This window comes from Microtus ochrogaster, chromosome 1 (assembly GCF_000317375.1).
Source record: "Microtus ochrogaster isolate Prairie Vole_2 chromosome 1, MicOch1.0, whole genome shotgun sequence".
Classification (NCBI taxonomy): Eukaryota; Metazoa; Chordata; class Mammalia; order Rodentia; family Cricetidae; genus Microtus; species Microtus ochrogaster.
In genome coordinates this window covers 38,719,122-38,739,704 of record NC_022009.1, presented here as the reverse complement: position 1 = coordinate 38,739,704, position 20,583 = coordinate 38,719,122, and the positions used below count along the sequence as shown (strand labels likewise).

General features: G+C 43.1%; 1 protein-coding gene across 11 annotated transcripts in view; it reads right to left on the bottom strand.

The window, feature by feature from the left end:
* Positions 1–20,583, bottom strand: part of Unc79 (unc-79 homolog, NALCN channel complex subunit) — a 244,519-nt gene that overhangs the window by 164,598 nt on the left and 59,338 nt on the right. For all 11 annotated transcript variants that reach the window (XM_026780832.1, XM_026780863.1, XM_026780869.1 and 8 more), the window contains exons 5-7: positions 15,985–16,077; positions 4,598–4,653; positions 3,787–3,916 (exon numbers count right to left, since the gene is read on the bottom strand). In XM_026780832.1, the coding sequence (XP_026636633.1) occupies positions 3,787–3,916; positions 4,598–4,653; positions 15,985–16,077 (279 nt within the window). The remainder of the gene's footprint in view (positions 1–3,786; positions 3,917–4,597; positions 4,654–15,984; positions 16,078–20,583) is intronic.

The window sequence follows — 20,583 nt, the reverse complement described above, 5'->3', positions numbered from 1 at the left end:
AAAAAAAAAGTGATACATAAAACCCAATACAATCTCCATATAAGTCCAGCAATGTTTTTCACAGACAGAAAAAAAAAACAAAAAAAACTAAAACTCATATGGAAACACAAAGACCTGTGAAAATATCCAAAACAGTCCTAAGCAAAAAGAGCAATACCGGTGGTATCACAACACTACAGATCCATAGTAACAAAAAACATAGCACACACACACACACACACACACACACACACACACAAAACAGTGGAAAAGAAGACACAGAATTTAACCCAAACAGCTCTCATCACTTCATCCTAAAAAAAGATACCAAAAGCATACATCGAAAAAAAAAAAAAACAAAACTTCTTTACCAAGTGATGCTGGGAAGGTGGATAGCACATGTAGAGACTGAAACTGGATCCTTACTTCTCATCAGCACAGAAATCAACTACCACTCAGTCACAAGCTTTAAAGTAAGATGAGATTGTTGGAATTTCTATAGGGAAACATTTTAAGCATTAGGGATAGACATTAACTGTGGTGGTTTGAATAGAAATGGCCCCAGAGGCTCATATATTTGATGCTTGGTCATCTGGGGAACGGTGCTACTTAACAGGGATTGGAGGGTGTGGCCTTACTGGAATAGGTGTGGCCTTGGAGGAAGTGTGTCACTGGGGGTGGGCTTTGAGGCTTCAAATGCTCAAGCCAGTCCTAGTGTCTGATGCTCCTCCTGCTGCCTGATGATCTGGATGTGGAATCCTCAGCTACCATGTCTGCCTGCACGTGTCATACTTCCCACCATGATGAAAATGGACTAAACCTCTGAACTGCTACTCAGCTCAGATAAATGGTTTCCATTATAAGAGTTGCTGTGGTCACAGTGTCTCTTCATGGCACTAGAACACTAACTAACACAATAACTTTCTGAATAAAACTGTAATAGATTGGTAAAAGAAGAAGAGGAAGAAGAAGAAGAAGAAGAAGAAGAAGAAGAAGAAGAAGAAGAAGAAGAAGAAGAAGAAGAAGAAGAAGAAGAAGAAGAAGAAAGAAATGAGACTTGCCATTGTAAGCACATGTAGTAATGGCATACTGAAAGCCTTCTGTATGATTAATATGATGGATGTTAAATTATAGATTTAAAAGAATCCATAACAGTCTTGTGGATTAAAAAGGAAGTATATTTTATTGTGCTATCGTTATATGATACATAAAAGAATGTTTAATGAAGCTATGAAGCTATTACAATAAATACGCACTCCTAATGTGAGTGTGGATTAGCATAACTGAACTGGGAAGCTGTCTATCATCATCTATTAAAATTGGGTACACACGTGCCTCTTGCTCAGCAGGCTCATTCATAGGGATATATTTCACATCAAAGACATATCAAAATACGCTCAGAGTAGCATTATTTCTTTTTTTTTTTTTTTTTTTTTTTTTTTTTTTTTTTTTTTTTGGTTTATCGAGACAGGGTTTCTCTGTAGCTTTGGTGCCTGTCCTGGAACTAGCTCTTGTAAACCAGGCTGGCCTCGAACTCACCAGAGATCCGCCTGCCTCTGCCTCCCGAGTGCTGGGATTAAAGGAGTGCGCCACCACCGCCCAGCTAGAGTAGCATTATTTCAACAACCAAAAAGGAGGAACAACTCAAATGTCTAGCAATAGTCGAGAAGATAAGAAAATTGTGGCACGCGCTTTTTATGGACAATTTGTCTATCTGCATTGTAATTTTCCAGTTCCTAAACACCAGCAGGCTGTCTATGCGCTCATGGTTTCCTCATGTCTAGTAAGGTGCTTGGCACCGCCTCAGCTACCAGCTAAAGCTTCACTCCTGTGAACCGCCCTTAAGAAACCTCTCCCCCATACTCGTCTATGACCAGGATGAGCTAGGATCCTGCCCGTGATTCCCACAGATCTCTTCGCTCTTCCTGAGTGCTAATAGGCCTAGAAGGCCATCAGTCTCTAGATATTTCCCCCACAACGAGTGTGGAAACTCTAAGATGCTAATGACTATAAGCTGTTTTGTTTTCGTTATTGGTACACAGAGAAATTCCTGGTCAACAGCAAACACCCCATAAATATTGCTAAATAAAATGAATTTCCATATCTAGATACCCCACAAATATTTGCTGAATAAAATGAACTTCTGTATCTAGGTTGTATTCAATTTAATGAGGTCTGCTTTTGTGTTGGTTGCCATATCAACAACAAAAATACAGTGCCTGAGACACAGTTATCTCATCAATATTTATCATACAAGTAACTCTCACTGGTATTAGTCACCCATTTAAACACCAGAGGGCTTTGACGCTTATATCAGGAACCCTACACAAAAGGGTCAGTGTCAAGTATTTCAGCCGTTTCACTTTTTATTTACTCTATTGAGTTACTCTATTTACTCTATTTGCCAGTTTTTCACATTCAAATTGTCTAGCAACAATGAAGCACTCTCCACCATCAACAATGCAAAATACCAACAAAGAGACTTTCAACTTCAGAGAATTCTGTCTACTTCCCTTCATTAACATTGCTGCTACTTGTTATCCTAGTGTATAGCACTTGGGATCCGCCTTTTACGGTGTAAAGCATATGTATGATACTGTTGAGGGGAGATGGGTATGGACATCAGAAACTCCATCAGCCACTGGGATTTTCTTATACTTTATGATATATAAGCAATATATATATATATATCATATATATATATGATATATATAACCTCAAACCTTGTGTCAGTCAGTCTTTCTTCCTGTCTTTTTCTTTTCTTTTCTTTTTTGCAAGATTTTTGTTAATACCGTTACTATATATTTAAAGAAGGATTTCATATAGCTCAGGCTGGCTTTTAAAAAATTGACTAAGTGGCTCAGTCTGGCCTTGAGCTCCAGTGATTTTCACTTCTGACTGCAGGATGCTAAGGCATAGGAGTGGGTCACCATGCCTGACTATGTCATCCCATTTAACGTTACTGTTTCATTGTCATAAGGAAACTCTTCCAGTAACACTGGAAATGTGCCCAACACTCTTGCAAGAACAGAATCAGGCATCTGGGGCTTCCGCTAAATGATAGCAAATCTACAGGCAAGCTCCCGTCACTTCTGGTTTTGATGTAATTAATCTTAGCAGTGGGCAAGATGCAGGCCCTTTGGACAGCAACTGGGATAGGCCTTAGGCAATCTGCTAGGATGTCATTAAGGGTTTTTGTGTTTTTTTTTTTTTTTTTTTTTTTTGCTTGTTTATCTACGGGTTTTTTGTTTTGGTTTGGTTTTTTTTTTTTTCCCCGAGACAGGGTTTCACCGTAGCTTTTGGTTCCTGTCCTGGAACTAACTCTTGTAGACCAGGCTGGCCTCGAACTCACAGAGATCCGCCTGCCTCTGCCTCCCGAGTGCTGGGATTAAAGGCGTGAGCCACCACTGCACGGCCTGGTTGTTTTGTTTTGAAACATGTTTTCCTGTAGCTCATGATGACTTCAAACCTGGTATGTAGTCAAGACTGACTTCGAACTTCTTATCCTCCTTCCTCCACCTCCCAGGGCTGGGATTACCATACGCTTGCACCACCACACTCAGCTCTGATTATCTAGAGATGGGATCTTGCGTCGCATGGTCCCCAAATTCCCAGGTTTGACTGATGTTCCTGCCTCAGCCTCCTCAAGAGCCTGGGCTACTGCACCAGGCTAATCGACTTCTCATTAAACTCCGTGTCAGAAAGGACTCATGACCATGTCTAACATGTATGGTCTTTTTAACATAGGGCAAGGCACAGGTGGCCCAGGAGAGATGAGCACAGGCCACCACGGAGCGCTCTTCTTACCTGTGTACTGCAGCCCCCTGTACTCGCTTATTGCCCCAGGAGGCTTTAGGTTGGGCCAATAGTGGAAAAGCATCTGCACCGCTGGGGGTTTCACCTGTGAAGGCCCGTATGCAATCACATACAAAAGGTCCTGTAGGAGGGAGGAGCGCATTCTGAGTCAGCAGCAGCAAAGGAAAATAGAGGCCTTGCACCCAGTACCACCCAGGCAGCAGACATTCTAAGGGGGAGCTTAGGGGAGCCGTTTCTCCGGGCCTCATCATCCAGGTGGACTTCACGGATTAAATTATGTCAGCACATCATCGGCATCATTTATTCAAGTGTCTGTTTGTATGTCCTGCAAACGATGCCCCCAAGGCGAGTTCAAAAGTTCACTGCCCATTAATCCCCTAATGAGATTCAAATCCAAGAAAGATTTTTACAGCAGCATATGCCCACATACCAAGCACTGAGTTTAAAAACAAATGTTTCTCTAATCACATTTCTTAACAATTCATATCTGCTATTTGAATAAAACGACAAATTCTAACACAATTTCAAATTAAAATCCCACTTATCACGCAATATAATATTTGCCTAATTCAATGACTAAGATACATTACACTATTCTGTCAGGACACTCTGTTCTTAAAGTTTCAGTTCTGTTCTGAGTGATAATTTTACCAGCAAAAAAATAAAATAAAATAAAGTACATGTTTATCACATCAAAATAATAAGACATGTATAAATTTGATCAAAATAAATTATAATAAGCAATTGTTACAATTTCTATAAATCCAGTTAGTGAATATGAGTCAGCTTGAGCCAAACTTACTTTCCAGACTTCTTGCTTATATTTCATGAGGCATTCCAGTAATTGACAATGATACACTGTAAGGAAAAAAATATCATTTATAGTGAGATGTAAATACCAAAAAATTATACTTGGCGATATAAAAAAATCACTTCAGTATTTGTTTTCATTTTAATCATTAAATTAGAAAGTTTTTATCACACTTTTAGAAACCATACCAGCATTTAGCTTTATCGGGCTTTATTCCAAAGCCATTCAAAAGTATTTTGCAAATCACACTAACAAAGGAAATACTAGAACGCTTTTAAACAATTATACTTATGTAACGTAAACTGGACTGGTGCGGCCAAGAAGAGCGTGGGAGGGGAAAGCCTCTCCAAATGAGGTCATATACAAGCTGGCAGTTTTGTGTGAGCTCGTTCTTCGCCGATGTTGCACTGAGCGCTCCACCCATGTTACCTCACAAACACCCAGGCTGCAGTTAGGAAACTGGGGCTGACTTTCCTATCCTGCCTGAGGTTGAAAAGATACCAAGCGACACTTGAATTGGACTAAAACAGCAATTCCACCACGAGGCCAGCAATCGTATCCTCTCATCATAGAGACAAAAGTATAGCTCAGAAGCACCCAGCAGAATCTGCTGGGGAGAGCTAAGTCCCAGTTATAGGAGATTTGTATTTTGGTTTTTCATTTGTTTTGAGTAAAATGTTTTCATTAATCCTTTGAGAATTTCATAGAATCTATTTTGATCACCCCTACTTTCCTCCTAACTCCACCCAGATCCACACCTCACTTCCACCTTCATAGCCTCTCTCTCTTTCAGAATAGTCCCGCAAGTCCATCTTTGCTGTCTATGTACTCATGGGTGTGGGGCAATCCAGGAAAGCATGATCAACCTATCAGGGGCCACACCCTTAAAGAAAGCTGACTCTTCCTTACTAGAAGCCATCAGTGGTCAACTGCTCCTCATCCATGTGCTCCTCACCCCTCCATTCTCATATTCTCCCTCTCCCTCTCTCCCTCCCTCCCTCCCTCCCTCCCTCCCTCTCTGTCTGTCTCTGTCTCTGTCTCTCTGTCTCTGTCTCTCTCTCTCTCTCTCGTGTGTGTGTAAACCATGCATATGTGAGATACCCACAGAAGCCAGACAAGGAGGTCAGAGACTCTGGAACTGGAGGCGTTTGTGATCCATCATTTGGGCACTGAGAAAACCAAACCGGGTCCTCTGCAAAAGCAGCAGATGTCTTAACTACTGATCTATCTCCCCAGCACAGCTGGCTTGAGCTTCTATGAGTGCAGTCATTCTGGCATGTCCAGAAGACAGCTTCAATCCAGAGGACCTGAGTTCAATTCCCAGCAACCACATGGTGGCTCACAACCATCTGTGGTAAGATCTGATACCCTCTTCTGGCATGCAAGCAAACATGCAAACAGAACGTTGTACACACAATAAATAAAATAAATCTTAAAAAAGAAATATAAATTTATAAGGCAGTATAACATTATATCCATTTAGCAAAATAATAGCAGTAAGTTCGTGCCTGGGTCCTGGGAGTTCCTTAACCATTTATTATTAGCTGATTTGTAGGGCCGAGCAAGCATTTCCTCCTACGTCCTGGGCCTTAAATTTAGTCTAAAAGCAGTGCATTACCTCACTAACATCTGTGCCGCTGCTGCAGCCATGGCCATGACTTGCCCATTACTGTAGTTCACTGGGTTTATAGCGGGGGAAGTGTTGATTATTTTAACCCCAGAAGCCTACATCAGCACCCTCTGGTTCTATAAAGACTAGCCATACAGGAAGCCTCATAGTCAGCGTCAACTTGATTTCTCCATTTCCTGTCACCCAAGTATGTGGCATCTTTGCAATAGGGTCTTCTACAGGGCACCAGTTAAAGCTACACAGCAGCGCTCTTCTTTGATTTGCTTGTGTTCGCTTGCAAAGGACAACATTCATCCTGGATAGATTACGGTTTGGCTCTTTCTATAAACTACCTTCCAGCTCCATCCTAACATTGACATTTATGCACCAGTGACCACACTCAAACCCTGTGGACACGCTTCATCTGAATTTCCTTCAGAGGCGTTTGGCACTTTTACTTTTTATCTCTCTCTCTTCTTGTGGCTTCATGACACCATGTGACCCTTTTCTTTCTGTCACCTGTGGTGGACACCACTGTTGTTCCATTGCTGACCAAAGTGGCCTTTCATCCTAGATAACTGCCAATACACAGCCTTTCTCAGCCTCTGCTGGAGCTAGAAGTGGCGATGGTACATGTCTGATGGCAGCATCTGCTGGGGAGGTGCTAAGGTGTACTTTTTACTCTCTGACCTTTTCAAACTCTCCACGCCTTTCCTTTCTTTTTTGAGTCAGGGTCTCACACTATATAGCACAGGCTGGCCTAGAACTTGGGATCTCACGCTAAAGCTCAGGTTGACCTGAACTCACTGTGGAAGCCTACACTGGCTTCAACCACGTCTCTCCCTGCAGACACAGTCTCTAATGACTTGCACTGGCCTGCTTCAGACATGGCTTGTGAGGATATAACCTCCACTGTGGTGGCCACTGTGCGGACGCGAGGGGAGTCTTTGAGTAACAGGATGCTGCCTCACTCCTGGTATTATGGGTTATAGTTAAGACCTCCCATTAAGCAAAGCACAAGTGAACTTCTAGTTTAAAGTACCCATCCCATGATGAGCTACACAAACAACCTCCGCGCCTCCTGGGCAAAGCCATCCTCCCCCACTGACCTACTGTTTTCAGATTTCCTGAGGCCTGGTCATAGCACCCATATATCCTTGATTCTATGTTCTCCCCTAAGCAATCTGATACCCACACTTCTGCCAGTGGTAGTAACCGCCTACATGCAGTTTGGTGAAGCTCACTGGACATGTATGTGGGTTCAAAGTTTAGCAGCACCAGTACAGAGCTCTATTCTGAGTGTCGGACCTACAACAACACCTAATTGCTGTAAGGAAGCCGTTTGTTCATCTCCCGGCTGCCCAGCAGCTCAGACCCGAAATAGTCACAAAGAAACTATATTATTTAGTTTAATCACTGCTTGGCCCATTAGCTCTAGCTTCTGATTGGCTAACTCTTATATCTTAATTTAACCCATTTCTCTTAATCTGTGTATCACCACGAAGTCGTGGCAAAGTTTCAGCACATCTGTCTCTGGCAGCAGCTCCATGGCTTCTCCTTGACTCCACCTCCTTTCTCCCAGCATTCAGTTTAGTTTTCCCCACCTGTCTACCCTATCAGGCCAAGCCAGTTTCTTTATTTATTAACCAATAAAAGCAACACTTAGACAGAAGGACCTCCCACACCATTTAATTATCATTTCCTCCCTGGTGTCTCAAAGGCACCTTGAAATAAAGCATGTCCCAAGCAAATCTCTCATTTTCCCTCCTGTGATGGCTCATCTCTACTGTCAACTTGGCTGACTTTATAATCGCCTGGGAGACACACCTCTGAGAATGTCTGTAAGGACATTTCCGGAGAGGTTCAATGGAAGAGGCAGCACTACCCTGAATGCAGGAGGCATTGTTTCATGGCTAAAAGAAAATGAGCTGGGTACCAGTTTTCATCTCTCTCTGGTTCCTGATTGTAGACAAAATGTAATCATCTATCTCGTGATGACGAACTGTCTCCTCCAACTGTGACCCGAAACAAACCCTTCCTTTCCTGAGTTGCTTTTGTCGGGGACTGTGTCCTGGCAGCAAGGACAGTAACTAACACACCCCAAAGCCTGACCTTCCTACAGTGCTTCATTTGTCATTAACTGTCACTGCACCCAGTCAGTGCAAGCCAGAAACCAAGTCCTGTACATGGTGCTTCCTAAAGAGTTTTCAGCGGACACACTTCTAGTCTCAACTGCCCTTGCCTTTGCCATGCCTCAACAAATGCAGTGATTTCCCTACCAATCTACATCAAATAATCAATTTTGTACTGTAACCAAAGTTTCTGTGCATGTACACACACACACACACACACACACACACACACCCCACACGCACGCACAGAGGATCTCCTGCCTGGCAGAGTCCACAATCCCTTGCAAGTTCTCCAGTCTCATGTCACACCAGGCAGGCAGCCCTCACCCACAGTCCCAGCCTCACCAGTCTGCCTTTCTCACTAACCTGCCAGGCTACCTCTTGAGACACAAGGTTCCTCCTTGCTAACCACAATAAATTTAAAGGTTCCCTTCGTAGTCCGATGACAAGAAAAACTGACAGACATGTCACAACTAAAACTGGATATTTTATTTCTAATTGTTTGATTCGTTGTTCTTTGTCCCCTCCACCTATACGAGCTTCACGAGGTGAAGGTATATCCATCCTGCCTGGCTAGCCAGGGTTTCCTGAATGGCCGTTGAGTAGCCTTTGTCCTTTTGCAACACTGAGTGCTCAAGTGTCGCAGGACACTTGGTCTTACACAGCGCCTGATCTTCTGCAGGGTGGATAACACAAACCCTGTTCAGAATATCCCACTGACCGTCCTGTGAACAGACCTCAAGAGTGTCTCTGTTCAGTGTCCCTTCCAAAATGCACCACTTACTCTACCAAGCAGAACGTGGTCCATATTTTCTCTGCTCAAGAAGCACAAAGCCGTCCCTGATTATTCCAGTTCCCAGAGTTCTCTTCGTCTGATGAAATAACGGCCTATAGTATGTAACTGGTGCTTTGCACACACCACTCTTTAGTATGTGAAGGGTGTCTCACCACGTAGCAACTGCCCTCATACATGTCGTGATCCTGTTTTCCTAATGCTGGGACTCAGGCGTGCACCACCACACCTGGTGACCCCACATTGGTATTGTTTTGTGGGATTATGCCCCATCTTCCCAAACACAGTCCCACAACACGCACCGCCCCTTACATTTACATGTCGTTCCCACAATACCTAGCAGAAATCCCTGCATACGGGAGTCACTGGGGAAATGCTAGCTGCTTAAGCAAATGCCCTTCTCTTCTTTAAGATGTATTTTATTTTTAATTATGCCTACATATGTGGGGGGGGATTGCACGTGTGTGTGTGTGTGTGTGTGTGTGTGTGTGTGTGTGTCAGTGGAGATCAGAGTCATTAGATCCCCCATGGAGCTGGAGCTGCAGGAAAACTATGAACAGGTGATGACTAAACACTGAGCTGGACTCCTCTGGAAGAGTAGTGTTGTGCTCTTACCCACCGACCCATCTCTCCAGTGCCTGACCTCTATTCGTTCAGCTACAAAAACCAATCCATCACTTGGCCTATTCCACCAAAATTTCAACAGTAGAATAATAACACTTACTTAAAACATTACATAACTGGTTTTAATAGTGGCGCTATCCTGTTTGTTTTGTAAGCTGAGGACAGCAGTTCTGTGTGAACTCTGGATGGCAACGTCATCAAGTCAAACTGTCAGAAGTTTGAACACACCAGCATGCATCTGATCCCAAAGTGACCCGAGTGGGTACCACCTCACCTCTTAACTGTTTCCCACATGACTAGTCCTGAGTCAGAAACATAATCTCCTACATGAAATAGTTAATTGGCCTATAAACATTACCCCATGAACATATTTGAAAATAACAGAGGCGGCCGGGCGGTGGTGGCACACGCCTTTAATCCCGGCACTCGGGAGGCAGAGGCAGGAGGATCTCTGTGAGTTCGAGGCCAGCCTGGTCTACAAGAGTTAGTTCCAGGACAAGAACCAAAAAGCTACAGAGAAGCCCTGTCTCGAAAATCAAAAAAAAAAAAAAAAGAAAAGAAAAGAAAAAAAGAAAATAACAGAGGCAATTTTGTATGATCATGGTAGCTTTTCATCAACCCAAGTCCAAGAAGAAAATGCCCATTTGTGGCAGATCACATTATTTACAGCACTTACAATGTGTCAGTCAGAGCACCAGGACCAACCAAGTATGCGCATGCCTATTTTGAACTTGTTAATCTTAACAATATTTTAAGAATAGCAGGAAAAATTGTCCCATTTTACAGGTGAGAAAACTTGGCCTCGAGGCAGAAAAGCTTGCTCAGGGCTGCACTGATGTCATTTGCAAATGAGCTCGGGAAAACTCAGCCCTTTGAGAAGCCCTCGTAAGCCCCTGGAACCAGCTCAGGTAATAGACAGTCACATCATCACAAATTGCTCCAATGGGGATAGTGGGGGGGGTGGGGATGAAGTAAACTCGATAACTTCCCGGGCCCATGGTTTACTTAAACATCTCTCATTTAGAGGCTACCCAGTAAAGAAAGCCAGCTTCTCATTTGCTTCGTTGCTTTTTTGTTTTGTCTTGTTTTGTTTTCAGAGTCTTGAAGGCCAGAGTGGCTAAAACACTGACTCTTTCCATGGGGCTGTTGATGTCTACTGAGTGACTGGGGAGAGGTGAAGAGGCGTGGCATCTGTCTTTATGGTATCTATCTCCTCTGTTGCCTTAATCTTTAGGTCAGAGTCCATATATGAAAATATTGATCACTGGAGAAACTTGTGTCCAGAATACAATGCATGGTTATTTAACTTGGCCTACACTTGCCTAGTCTCTTTTCCTCCCATCAAAGCTAAAGACATCAATCAAACCCTGTGAATGGAACCACCAGACCATGAAAAATGTAAAAAGAAATGAAAGAGAAGATTCTGGAAGGTCTGCCTCATCCCAGAAAGATGAGAATATACCTTCCTTGTGACCCCATTTCCGTTCACCATTACTCCTGTCCCATATCTGGAACCCCACTCTCCTGGGTTAAGAAGCTGTTTGTGAGCACAGTCTCCCCTCTTCTTCATTATGTTGCCACCGAATAAAGACTTCCTTCCTCCCCACAATTCAGATGTTGGTTCTTCTGTGGGATGAAGGCCCAGATCCGGGTGCAGGAACAGATCATCATATAACTAACCTCCAAATGTCCTCTCTGCCCTATTTCTGCCCATCAGGACCCACTCCTTATGACTAGAGTTAAATTTACTGGTGTCCAAATAAAGAATCTTCTCAGAACATATAATGTAATAAATATGAGTTGTACTTTTATGGCATTTTAAGGTAAACAGAGTAAGATATGAGTTTATAGGTTGGCCTAAAAATAAATGTTTTAATTAAATTCACATAATAATCCCAGAGATATTACACTTGAGGATGCTGTAGACAGAATACACCCCTCAAAAGCCACATGTTAAAGTCTAACCCCCAGAGTGACATCACTGGGAGGTAGGGCTTTAGGGTGTGTTTATGGCATGGAGGGAGAGGCCCCATGAGTGGAGTTAGAGCCCTTGTTTTTTTTTAATATTTTATTAGTAGTGTTAGTGTTATTATTATTAACTTATGTGTTTGGGAGTTTGTTCATGTGAGTGCAGTACATACAGAGGACAAAAGAGGGAGCCAGATACCCTGGAGCTGAGATACCCAGCGTGGGTGCTGGGAATTAAACTTGGGTCCTCTGGAAGATCCATATACACTCAACTGCTGAGCCATTTCTCCATCCCCCAACCCCAGTGCCCTTATTTTTTAAAGGCCTCAAAAAAATCTTGTTTTTCCGCTATGCAAAGACAGAACAAATAAATTCATCCATGAACCAGGAAATGGGCCCCTACCACTCTACCAAATCTATGGACAATCTTGAGCATGAAGTTCCTAAACTCTATATTGTGAGAAATGAACATTTAATATAGACAAGTCACTCATGTTGCAATATTTGCTAAAGCATCCCTGACATTGTTAATCTTGACTAACCCCTGAATGTGAGTCAGGATTCCCCAGGAGATACACTCCTGTGTGTCTCTAAGGATGTTGCCAGAGACATTCAACTGAGGAGAGACGATGATGGGAGGCCCCATTTCGTGGGATGGGCTCTTATGCTGAATAAGGAGAAGAAAGTGACAGGAACTCCAGCATTTTCCTCTCTCTCTGCTTCCTGACTGTGGATGCAGCACAACCTTTGCCTTAGCGTTCCTGCCACCATGTCTTCCCTGCCAGGGTAGTCAGCAACCCTCACACTACGAGATAAAACCAACCCTTCCTGCCTTGAGCTGCTTCTGTTGGATGCTCTGCCACAGCAACAGGACAAGTAACTGATGTAACCCCACACAGACGGAAGCAGAGAACCGGTTCTGGGAGGTGGAGTGCCACCAGAACAAATGCCTAGAAACGTGGAAGCCACTTTAGCATTAGGTAATTATAAGGACTTGTTCCAGAAAAGCCACTATTCCTAAGAACAGACCTTTAACAACATCTGTGTGAAGGCTTAGGAAGAGAAGATCAGGGCAAGCCTCACTCTTCTGAAAGTATGCCAAACTGAACGTTGGCAAAAAAAAACAAAAAAATAAAAAAAAATAGATGTTTCTACTGACACCCCTGCTGAGATGCCAGGCAGAAAGGGGAAACACGCGATTGCAAACTGGAGGGAAGGCCACCCTTGTCATAAAGTGACAGAGAACTTGGTCACACTGTGTTCACATCTTCATGGGCTGCGGGAAGGTAGAGTTTGTGAGAGAAGAAGCTGGCTGAGGAAATCCCAGGGAAGTGCTGAACAAGTGGCCTGGTCTATGGTTTTGTTTCTGTTACTGTTTTCTGTGTATTTATAGTAAAATTCCTGAAGAAAGAAACGGCTTCAATCAGAACGGTTCATCAAAGACGAAACCAACTGAAAGTTTGGAAACCCCTCAGACTGTTTGTATTGAAAGAATGGGAAGGCCTGTGGGGAGAGAGAGCACCAGGTGTCTGTATGATCACGGAGCTAGGAAACACGTTAGTCAACCCTCACCTGTGGTCCAAGACCCCCAAAGACAACTTAGAACTCATCACAGCTGCTCCTCCCATCAGACGCCTAGAGGACAGAGGGCATGGCTTCAAGGGGCCACCAGCAAGTTGGGGAACTCACATTGTGGCCCATACTTCGTTCCTGCAGTCTGATGCCTTGTTCTTTAGCTGCCAAAATGAAGCTCTTTGGGTCCCAGAGTAGCATACGCCACACCCAACAAAGTTGTGGGTGTATGGATACTACCACTTAGACTTCAGGATACCCTGAAAAGTCAAAGGCACTGAATCCCAGAAGGTGGGGGTGGAGCTAAGGTAGACACAGGGACAATCACCTTAGGAAGCCCCCACTACGATAATTTCCAAGGCACTGCTGGAGGCCAGGCTGCCTAAAGCTATGGAGGCAGGACTACCAGACGCCCGGGGACAAGCCCTTATACAGCAAAGCAACAGAGGAGACAGGACCGTCACCACCGTGGGTCTAGAAAGAAGGGCATCAAGTCGAAGATTATTTACAAGGCTAAGGTTTGATGTTGAGTTTCAGACACACCCCTTCTCCCTTTGGGGTGGGAATGTCTACTCTTTAGCTGGCCTACCATTGCATTTTACTGTTTATTTGTCTGCCTGTGTTTAGGATTTAACCCTCAGCTGCCCCTATGCTAAGCAAGAATTCTACCACTGAGCTGCAGCCCCAATCCTCACAGTTACATTTTGGAAACATGTGACACATTTGCTTTCATACACTCACAGCCAAAGAGCACATCATGCTAGGATAAACCACACCGCAAGTCTGACAGTTATAGATGTGGATGGTGTTTATATGAGCTGCTGGGCCTCGGAGTTTTGAGTTGATAATGGAATGAATTAACACTTGTACGGTTGTCAAGATGGAATTGGTATATTTCAGGGGTGAAAATGATGTGAAATTAGGGAGATGGGATAGAAAGCTGAGAAATCAAATATCTGTATTCCCAAAAACCCATGTTAGATCTTGGCCCCAGCATGGGAATTTTAGGAGGCAGGGTCTTCAGGAGGCATTGAGGTCCTATGGATAGCATCCTCACGAATATGACCGGTGTCTTTGTAATGGAAGCACCAGAGAACTGTTCCTCCTTCCTCTGAGAGAGGAGACAGCACAAGCATGGCCATCCTTGCATCTGGGAGAAAGCCTTCGCCAGATAGTGGATCTGCTAGGACCATGAGCTTGGGCTTCCTGGCTTCCAGAACTTTTAGTTTTTGTTGTCCTAAGCCTTCTTATGGTAGCCCAAGTGGACTAAAACAGAGAAGAAAAGTCAGCACCTGCCTGGAATCCAGGGACTTGGGAGGCTGAAGATGGAGAACTGACTTACCCAGGAAGTCAGCCTAGGCAATATAGCAAGCCTCTATCTCAAATAACAAAACAACAAAACTATACACACTCTATGACTCAGATGCATTAGAAAATATGAACAAAATACAGTGTATTAAATTCTCAATGAACTAATAAAATATTATGTTTATTTTTTAAATAAAAGTTTTCAAATAAGAAACTCAATTATTATGCTACTTATAGACTAACAACAATGTTATAAAATTTCTCATTTACCAAACAAACATTACATGAAAATAAAAGAACAGAGTTCATACTTAACACAGTACTTCAACAGTGAGTTGCCTTTTAGGTCAGTTCTTCCAGTTAAATCAGCAGTTACCCTGACACACACAGCCAAACAGGGTACAACATGGGCAAACCCATTGAACACCACAAATGCTCTGATACACAAAGGCAAAAGTGGGCTGCCAATCTTCAGCAACGCAACGCAATTACAGTTTTCCATATAACACTAAGTGATAAGCCATCATGAAAAATGGTTTTCTCTCACACGTCAAGAAAACCAAAATTTTTCAAGCCTTTTAAATCACACATTCCATTTTATCAATTTATCCTGTGAAAAACCTGAAACTTGGTAAAAAAAGATTTATGTTCAAAATGTTTCTGTAGCATTAGCAAAACAAATTTACCCAAATTATCAATTTAGTTATCATTAGTGGTTAAAGTGCAATAAATATGCATATATGTATGTGAGCTAATCAATCCATGTAATATACAGTGTGTGTGTGTGTGTGTGTGTGTGTGTGTGTGTGTGTGTGTAAGACAAGATATCACGCTACAGCTCAGGCTAGTCTAAACTAATGATGATCCTCTTGCTTCATCTTCCCAAGTGCTAAGAATATAGATATGAGCCATGACACCAGCCTTTCTCTCTCTCTCTAAATATATATATGGTTTTTTGAGACAGGGTTTCACTGTGTTGTGTAGCCCTGGTTGTCCTGAATCTCACTCTGTAGACCAGGCTGGCCTCGAACTCACAGAGATCCTCCTACCTCTGCCTCCTGAGGGCTGGGATTAAAGGTGTGTGCCGCTACCACCACCACCTAACTCTATATTTTTAATTAAACTTTTTTCTCTAAAGTCATCAATTTCCAGGCATCTAAAACCTCATTCTCAAACATTCTTAAATATTCCCTAGCAAATCAAACCACTATTACTAGCAATAGATACATTCATTTAAACTCAGAAATCTGGCTTTAACACATCAGTTGTCTCTTCTGCCTAAAAGAGCTCCCACATGAAAGAATCTGTCTTGTCTGCGAGATGTCTGCTCGCGATAGCTTTGGAGCTGCTCAAGCTGCCGGCTTCTGCTTACCTGGATTAGATGTGTACTGCATTGCAATCATTAGCATGGCGGACGCAGAGAGGTTCACATGAGCTGGGACGCCTTCTTTCCTGGAGGAGCCCACTGAAACCAAAATTGTCTGATTAGATACAAATTAATTTCTAGATATGAGCACATACTTGCTGGCTTACTTAGAACCACGAAAGGGCTTAATGAGAAAGTTCCAACTAAGCTGGGGCACTGCTGACTTTCCTCCTTTTTTAAGATGGTGTCTCCTGTACCCCAGACTAGCCTTAAACTTTCTATGCAGCCAAGGTGACCTTGAATTCCTGATCCTCCTGCCTCCACCTCTCAGAGCTGGTACAGGGATGCACCCGGTTTATGGAATGCTGGTGATCAAACCCAGGGCTTTGTGCTTGTAAGGGAAACACTCTGCAAACATTAGAGCCCCAGAGCTGATAGAAATTCACAGAGCCAAAACCACAGAACTGCTCCTTCCGTACAAACGCTACCATCGTGTGCCACTGTAAAAACACCTAGAGCACAGCCACATGGAAAAGATATAAAACCAGAATATACTGGCTTTGTCAGAGTTGAACTTTGGTGTGATCTCTATTCCCAAGATGCTCATATCTCTAAAAGAAAGAAAGAAAAGAGAGCCTCCTATGGCCCCAGGGCACGTAAACACGTTAACAGTTAACATAAGAAAGCAGATTTTTAAGCCAACTAGAACATATTAAAACTTAGAGAGGCAAGCAAGCCAGCTTCACAAAATGTATAACTTCTTATTTAGTTATAAATGCAAATCTTAAGTCACATATTATGAAAATGATCATGCTTGTTTTTAAATGGTTTTTGGCATTCATATGTCCCTACACAACTGTATCCAAACCTTCCCATAGAACCCCATCAGTATCTTTGTTACCATGAGAAATCGCTTGCAGTTTCCCACAGTCTACCCTCCTCACGTTGGTCTGAGTTGTTTGGAGCAAAGCACTTTTTTGAATCTATGAATAGCTGTGAACAACATTTATCCTGTGCCAACAAACGTCCAATCGCAAAGCAAGCAGGTGTCTTCAAAAATCACCTAATTCTGTATAATCCCGATATCCACTTATACACTGATTTATTTAAACTCATCTTTAAGTGTCTTGTTTATGACATTAAACTCTATATTAAAATTGTCTCTATTTCATAGAAAATGCTAGCTCCCATAAGTATTCAAAACTAGCTCTGATGAAAGTTATCTGGCATATCATGTTTTCAGTCAAAGGGTATTTTTGTCCCATTAATAACTGAGAGAGACACCCACAAAAGGAAGACTTTTCTTAAGATTAAAATATAAAATGAATTCCTTCTTCCACAGAGATAACAGAAGAAGTAGAAGAAAACGGTTATACATACACTCATATACCAAGTTGCCAAACAGGGAAAAAAACAGCACACAGAAAGGAAAGACTCACCAAGTCAACACTATTTCTACACACTAAAGACCACTGACGCAGACAGTCAGCCCAAAGCAGGTAACCTCAAATTCAGCTTTATTTTACATAAAATGTATGGGGAGCAGGTCTCATTTACATTGAAAAAGAACAAGGCAATGCAATAAGACGCTCAGTAAACAGAAACATCAAAGCACTAGTAAGGGGTTGTCATGCAATAACGGAGACAATGAAAGTTTAATAGGATTCTATTTTGTTTCCACATCAAGAACTTCCGATGCTGTAAAGGACAGCAGTCACTGCTACAGGTTGAGAGACGCCAGCCAACAGAACAGGCCCCTAACTGAGTTCTGCTAGCCTGAGTCTGGGTTTATTAACCACCTGCGTCTGCCTGTGTCTGATTCCCAGGCCAGGTGGTATTCAGGCATAGGTCTGCCTGACTCTCCACTGTAAACAAAAGCTGATAGGTAGACCAGGATGGATACAGAGAGCGGTACACTGCTCTGAGGGGTGAGGATGACTAATCAAGTGGGATAAACTGAAGAGGAAAGAGCTCTGAATCAGATGCTGAAGAGCGGGGCACATGGTTTCCACCTAGAGATCCTAGCTCAGCCAGTGTGGGAGATCGGAAACGCTCTGTTAAATTAATAAGCACATCAGTGGCTCTCATGCAAGCTGGCCTTGGATCTGCCTTGGAAAGGCACTATTAGAGAGATGAGGGGTGAGCAAGGGGATCCCAAGCCAATACCCAGGGCTGGAGAGAGGGAGCACATAGACAATATTCCCGTGCCTTTTGTTGGAGAAGAAAAGAAAGGAATGCCTCCTCCAACATCCTCAATAACAGAAGAGCATCTCTCCTCCCCCCCCTCTCCTCTGTTCCTCCCTCCCTCCCTCCTCTCTCCTCTCTCCCCCTCACTTGTCACATGTATGCATATATATATTCTTTTGGTGACAAGTGTTTTCACCTTTATTTAAATTCAACTCAAACTTTTTAATCATAAGCATTTTTCAACAATGAAAACTGTTAGAGAGGTTGGGAGCCACTGTGCCCAGCGGCCTCTAAAAGCAGGAGAGATGCCCAACTGTCTCAGATGATTTAAGTGAAGTCTGTTTGGAGAGCTGCCCAGATGGCTCAGCGACCTTTGGATGTCCCTGTTACCTCTGCAAATCTATGCTGTCCCTCAAGTATGGCCATCCATAAAGCCACAAGAGTTCCCCCAGGACACAAGCCCCAGGAAATTGGCTCAGATACTTATATAAACAGACGGTATCTTGCAATTTCAAAGCCTTCTACAAGACCGAATAAAATCACCATGGCTTTAATTTAATAAGCAGGCACAAGCACGCATCATTTACTGAATCTTGTGTAAAAGGCATGATGTAAACAGATACGCAGCTTGATCCCATGAGAGTAGAAAAACAAAAAACATATACAATTAAACGGAAAAGACTATTGTGCTCAGGAAATATAATGAAAAGTTTCCAGGCCTTTCCCCTATTCCCCCAGTAGCACCAGAACAGAACCTGCCATCGTGCCTTCCTCCCAAGAACAGTACCGATCCCTTAACATGTGTCTGCATTGGATAATCCCCAATGGGCTAGGTGTGCAGTTCTCACACGATTCTCACCTCGAAAAGTAAGCAGGTGACAAAAGTCATTTTGTAGGTGAGAGATGAGCTAGAGACAGGAATGCACCAGCCTAATTCCTGAGACAATGACAGTCCAGGATGAGTATAATCATCGCTAATTTTCCAATCACTCACTCACACACTACTTTTTTTCATAGAACTGCACCAGGCATCATTCTCAGCCCTTGGTTACAGCGGTAAAGGAGGCCGTCGCCAGAGTTGGTTAGGTACTGTATAGTTGGTTATTAGTTATATTAGTTAAGAAAAATTTTAAATTACATTCTTTAGCCTCACTAGACACATCACATGTGCTTAGTAACCCTGTGTGGTAATGGCTACAGTATGAGGCAGCATAGAATTTTATTTCTATTTCCATTATCAGAGAAAGTTCTGTGGACAGTGTTGTTCTACAGAAAAGGACATGCATTGGCCATGAAGAAGCATGAATATGGGCAAGGGAACAGAGAAAAGATGGTGGAAAGTTCTGAATTAAATTAGAAAGGAAGGCATCTCAAAATATGTGGTCCTTAAGAGTATCCAGGAGGGCAGCTCAGGAAGTAAAAGCACTGGCTGCACAGGCCTGACCATTTAAACTGCATCTCCAGAACCCACATAAGAAGCTGGATGCAATGGCGGGCAGCTGAAGTCCTGGCACCTGGCACTGCAATATAGGAAATAGAGACTGGAGAACCGGCCAGAAATCTTGGGCCATCTGGAGCATACAGAGCAGCAACAGAGACATCAAAGGAGATCCTGTGAAACAAGGTGGAGAAAACTGACTCCCAAATGTTGTTCTCTGAATCTCTCTCTGTCTCTGTCTCTGTCTCTCTCTGTCTCTCCTTGTCTCTCACTGTCTCTTAGTATTTCTCTGTCTCCCATCTGTCTCTTTCACTCTGTGTCTCTCTGTCTCTCTCTTAAATGCACACACACACACAGACTCATTTCTTTAAAAGATGTGGTACTTACACTGTGACCTAAGGGAAACCCACCATGAGATCATTTAGAGGGGCTCTGAGACAAGGGGTGCAGTATAAACACAAAGCCTTTGTAAAACCACAGCAAGGCCGATGCAGACATGCAGAGCGGTCACGCGGAGAAGCAACAATGAAAGTAGAGAAGCTGGCCACAGCCAGATCAGAGTCTTGCGAGCCAAGGAAGAATCTAATTGTTAAGAGTGACAAGAAGCTTCTATGCAGCCTTAAAATACTTGCCATTTGGGTTAGTGAAGCAAGACGCCCAACTTCACAAGTACTTTGAGTGCAAACCCTGCGGCGGTTTTATGTGCACTGTCACATAAGGGACAAAGTAAGCCAGGGACAGTCCAACCTCTCCTGGATGGCCCTTTGCCGCAACAGTGTATTCAACAGGGAAAAGCAATAAAACAGCATGAACAATCTCAGCAGGGAAGTGTCAGGATTCATTGCAATGTGATTTAATTAATATGTCTATGATTTGTCTGTGCATTTGATCCATCATGTATTGGCGTATCATAGAATGTTCAAATTCCAGTCTCATATAGCTTTCATTTCATGGTCTTCACAACAAAGCTGGGATGTAGA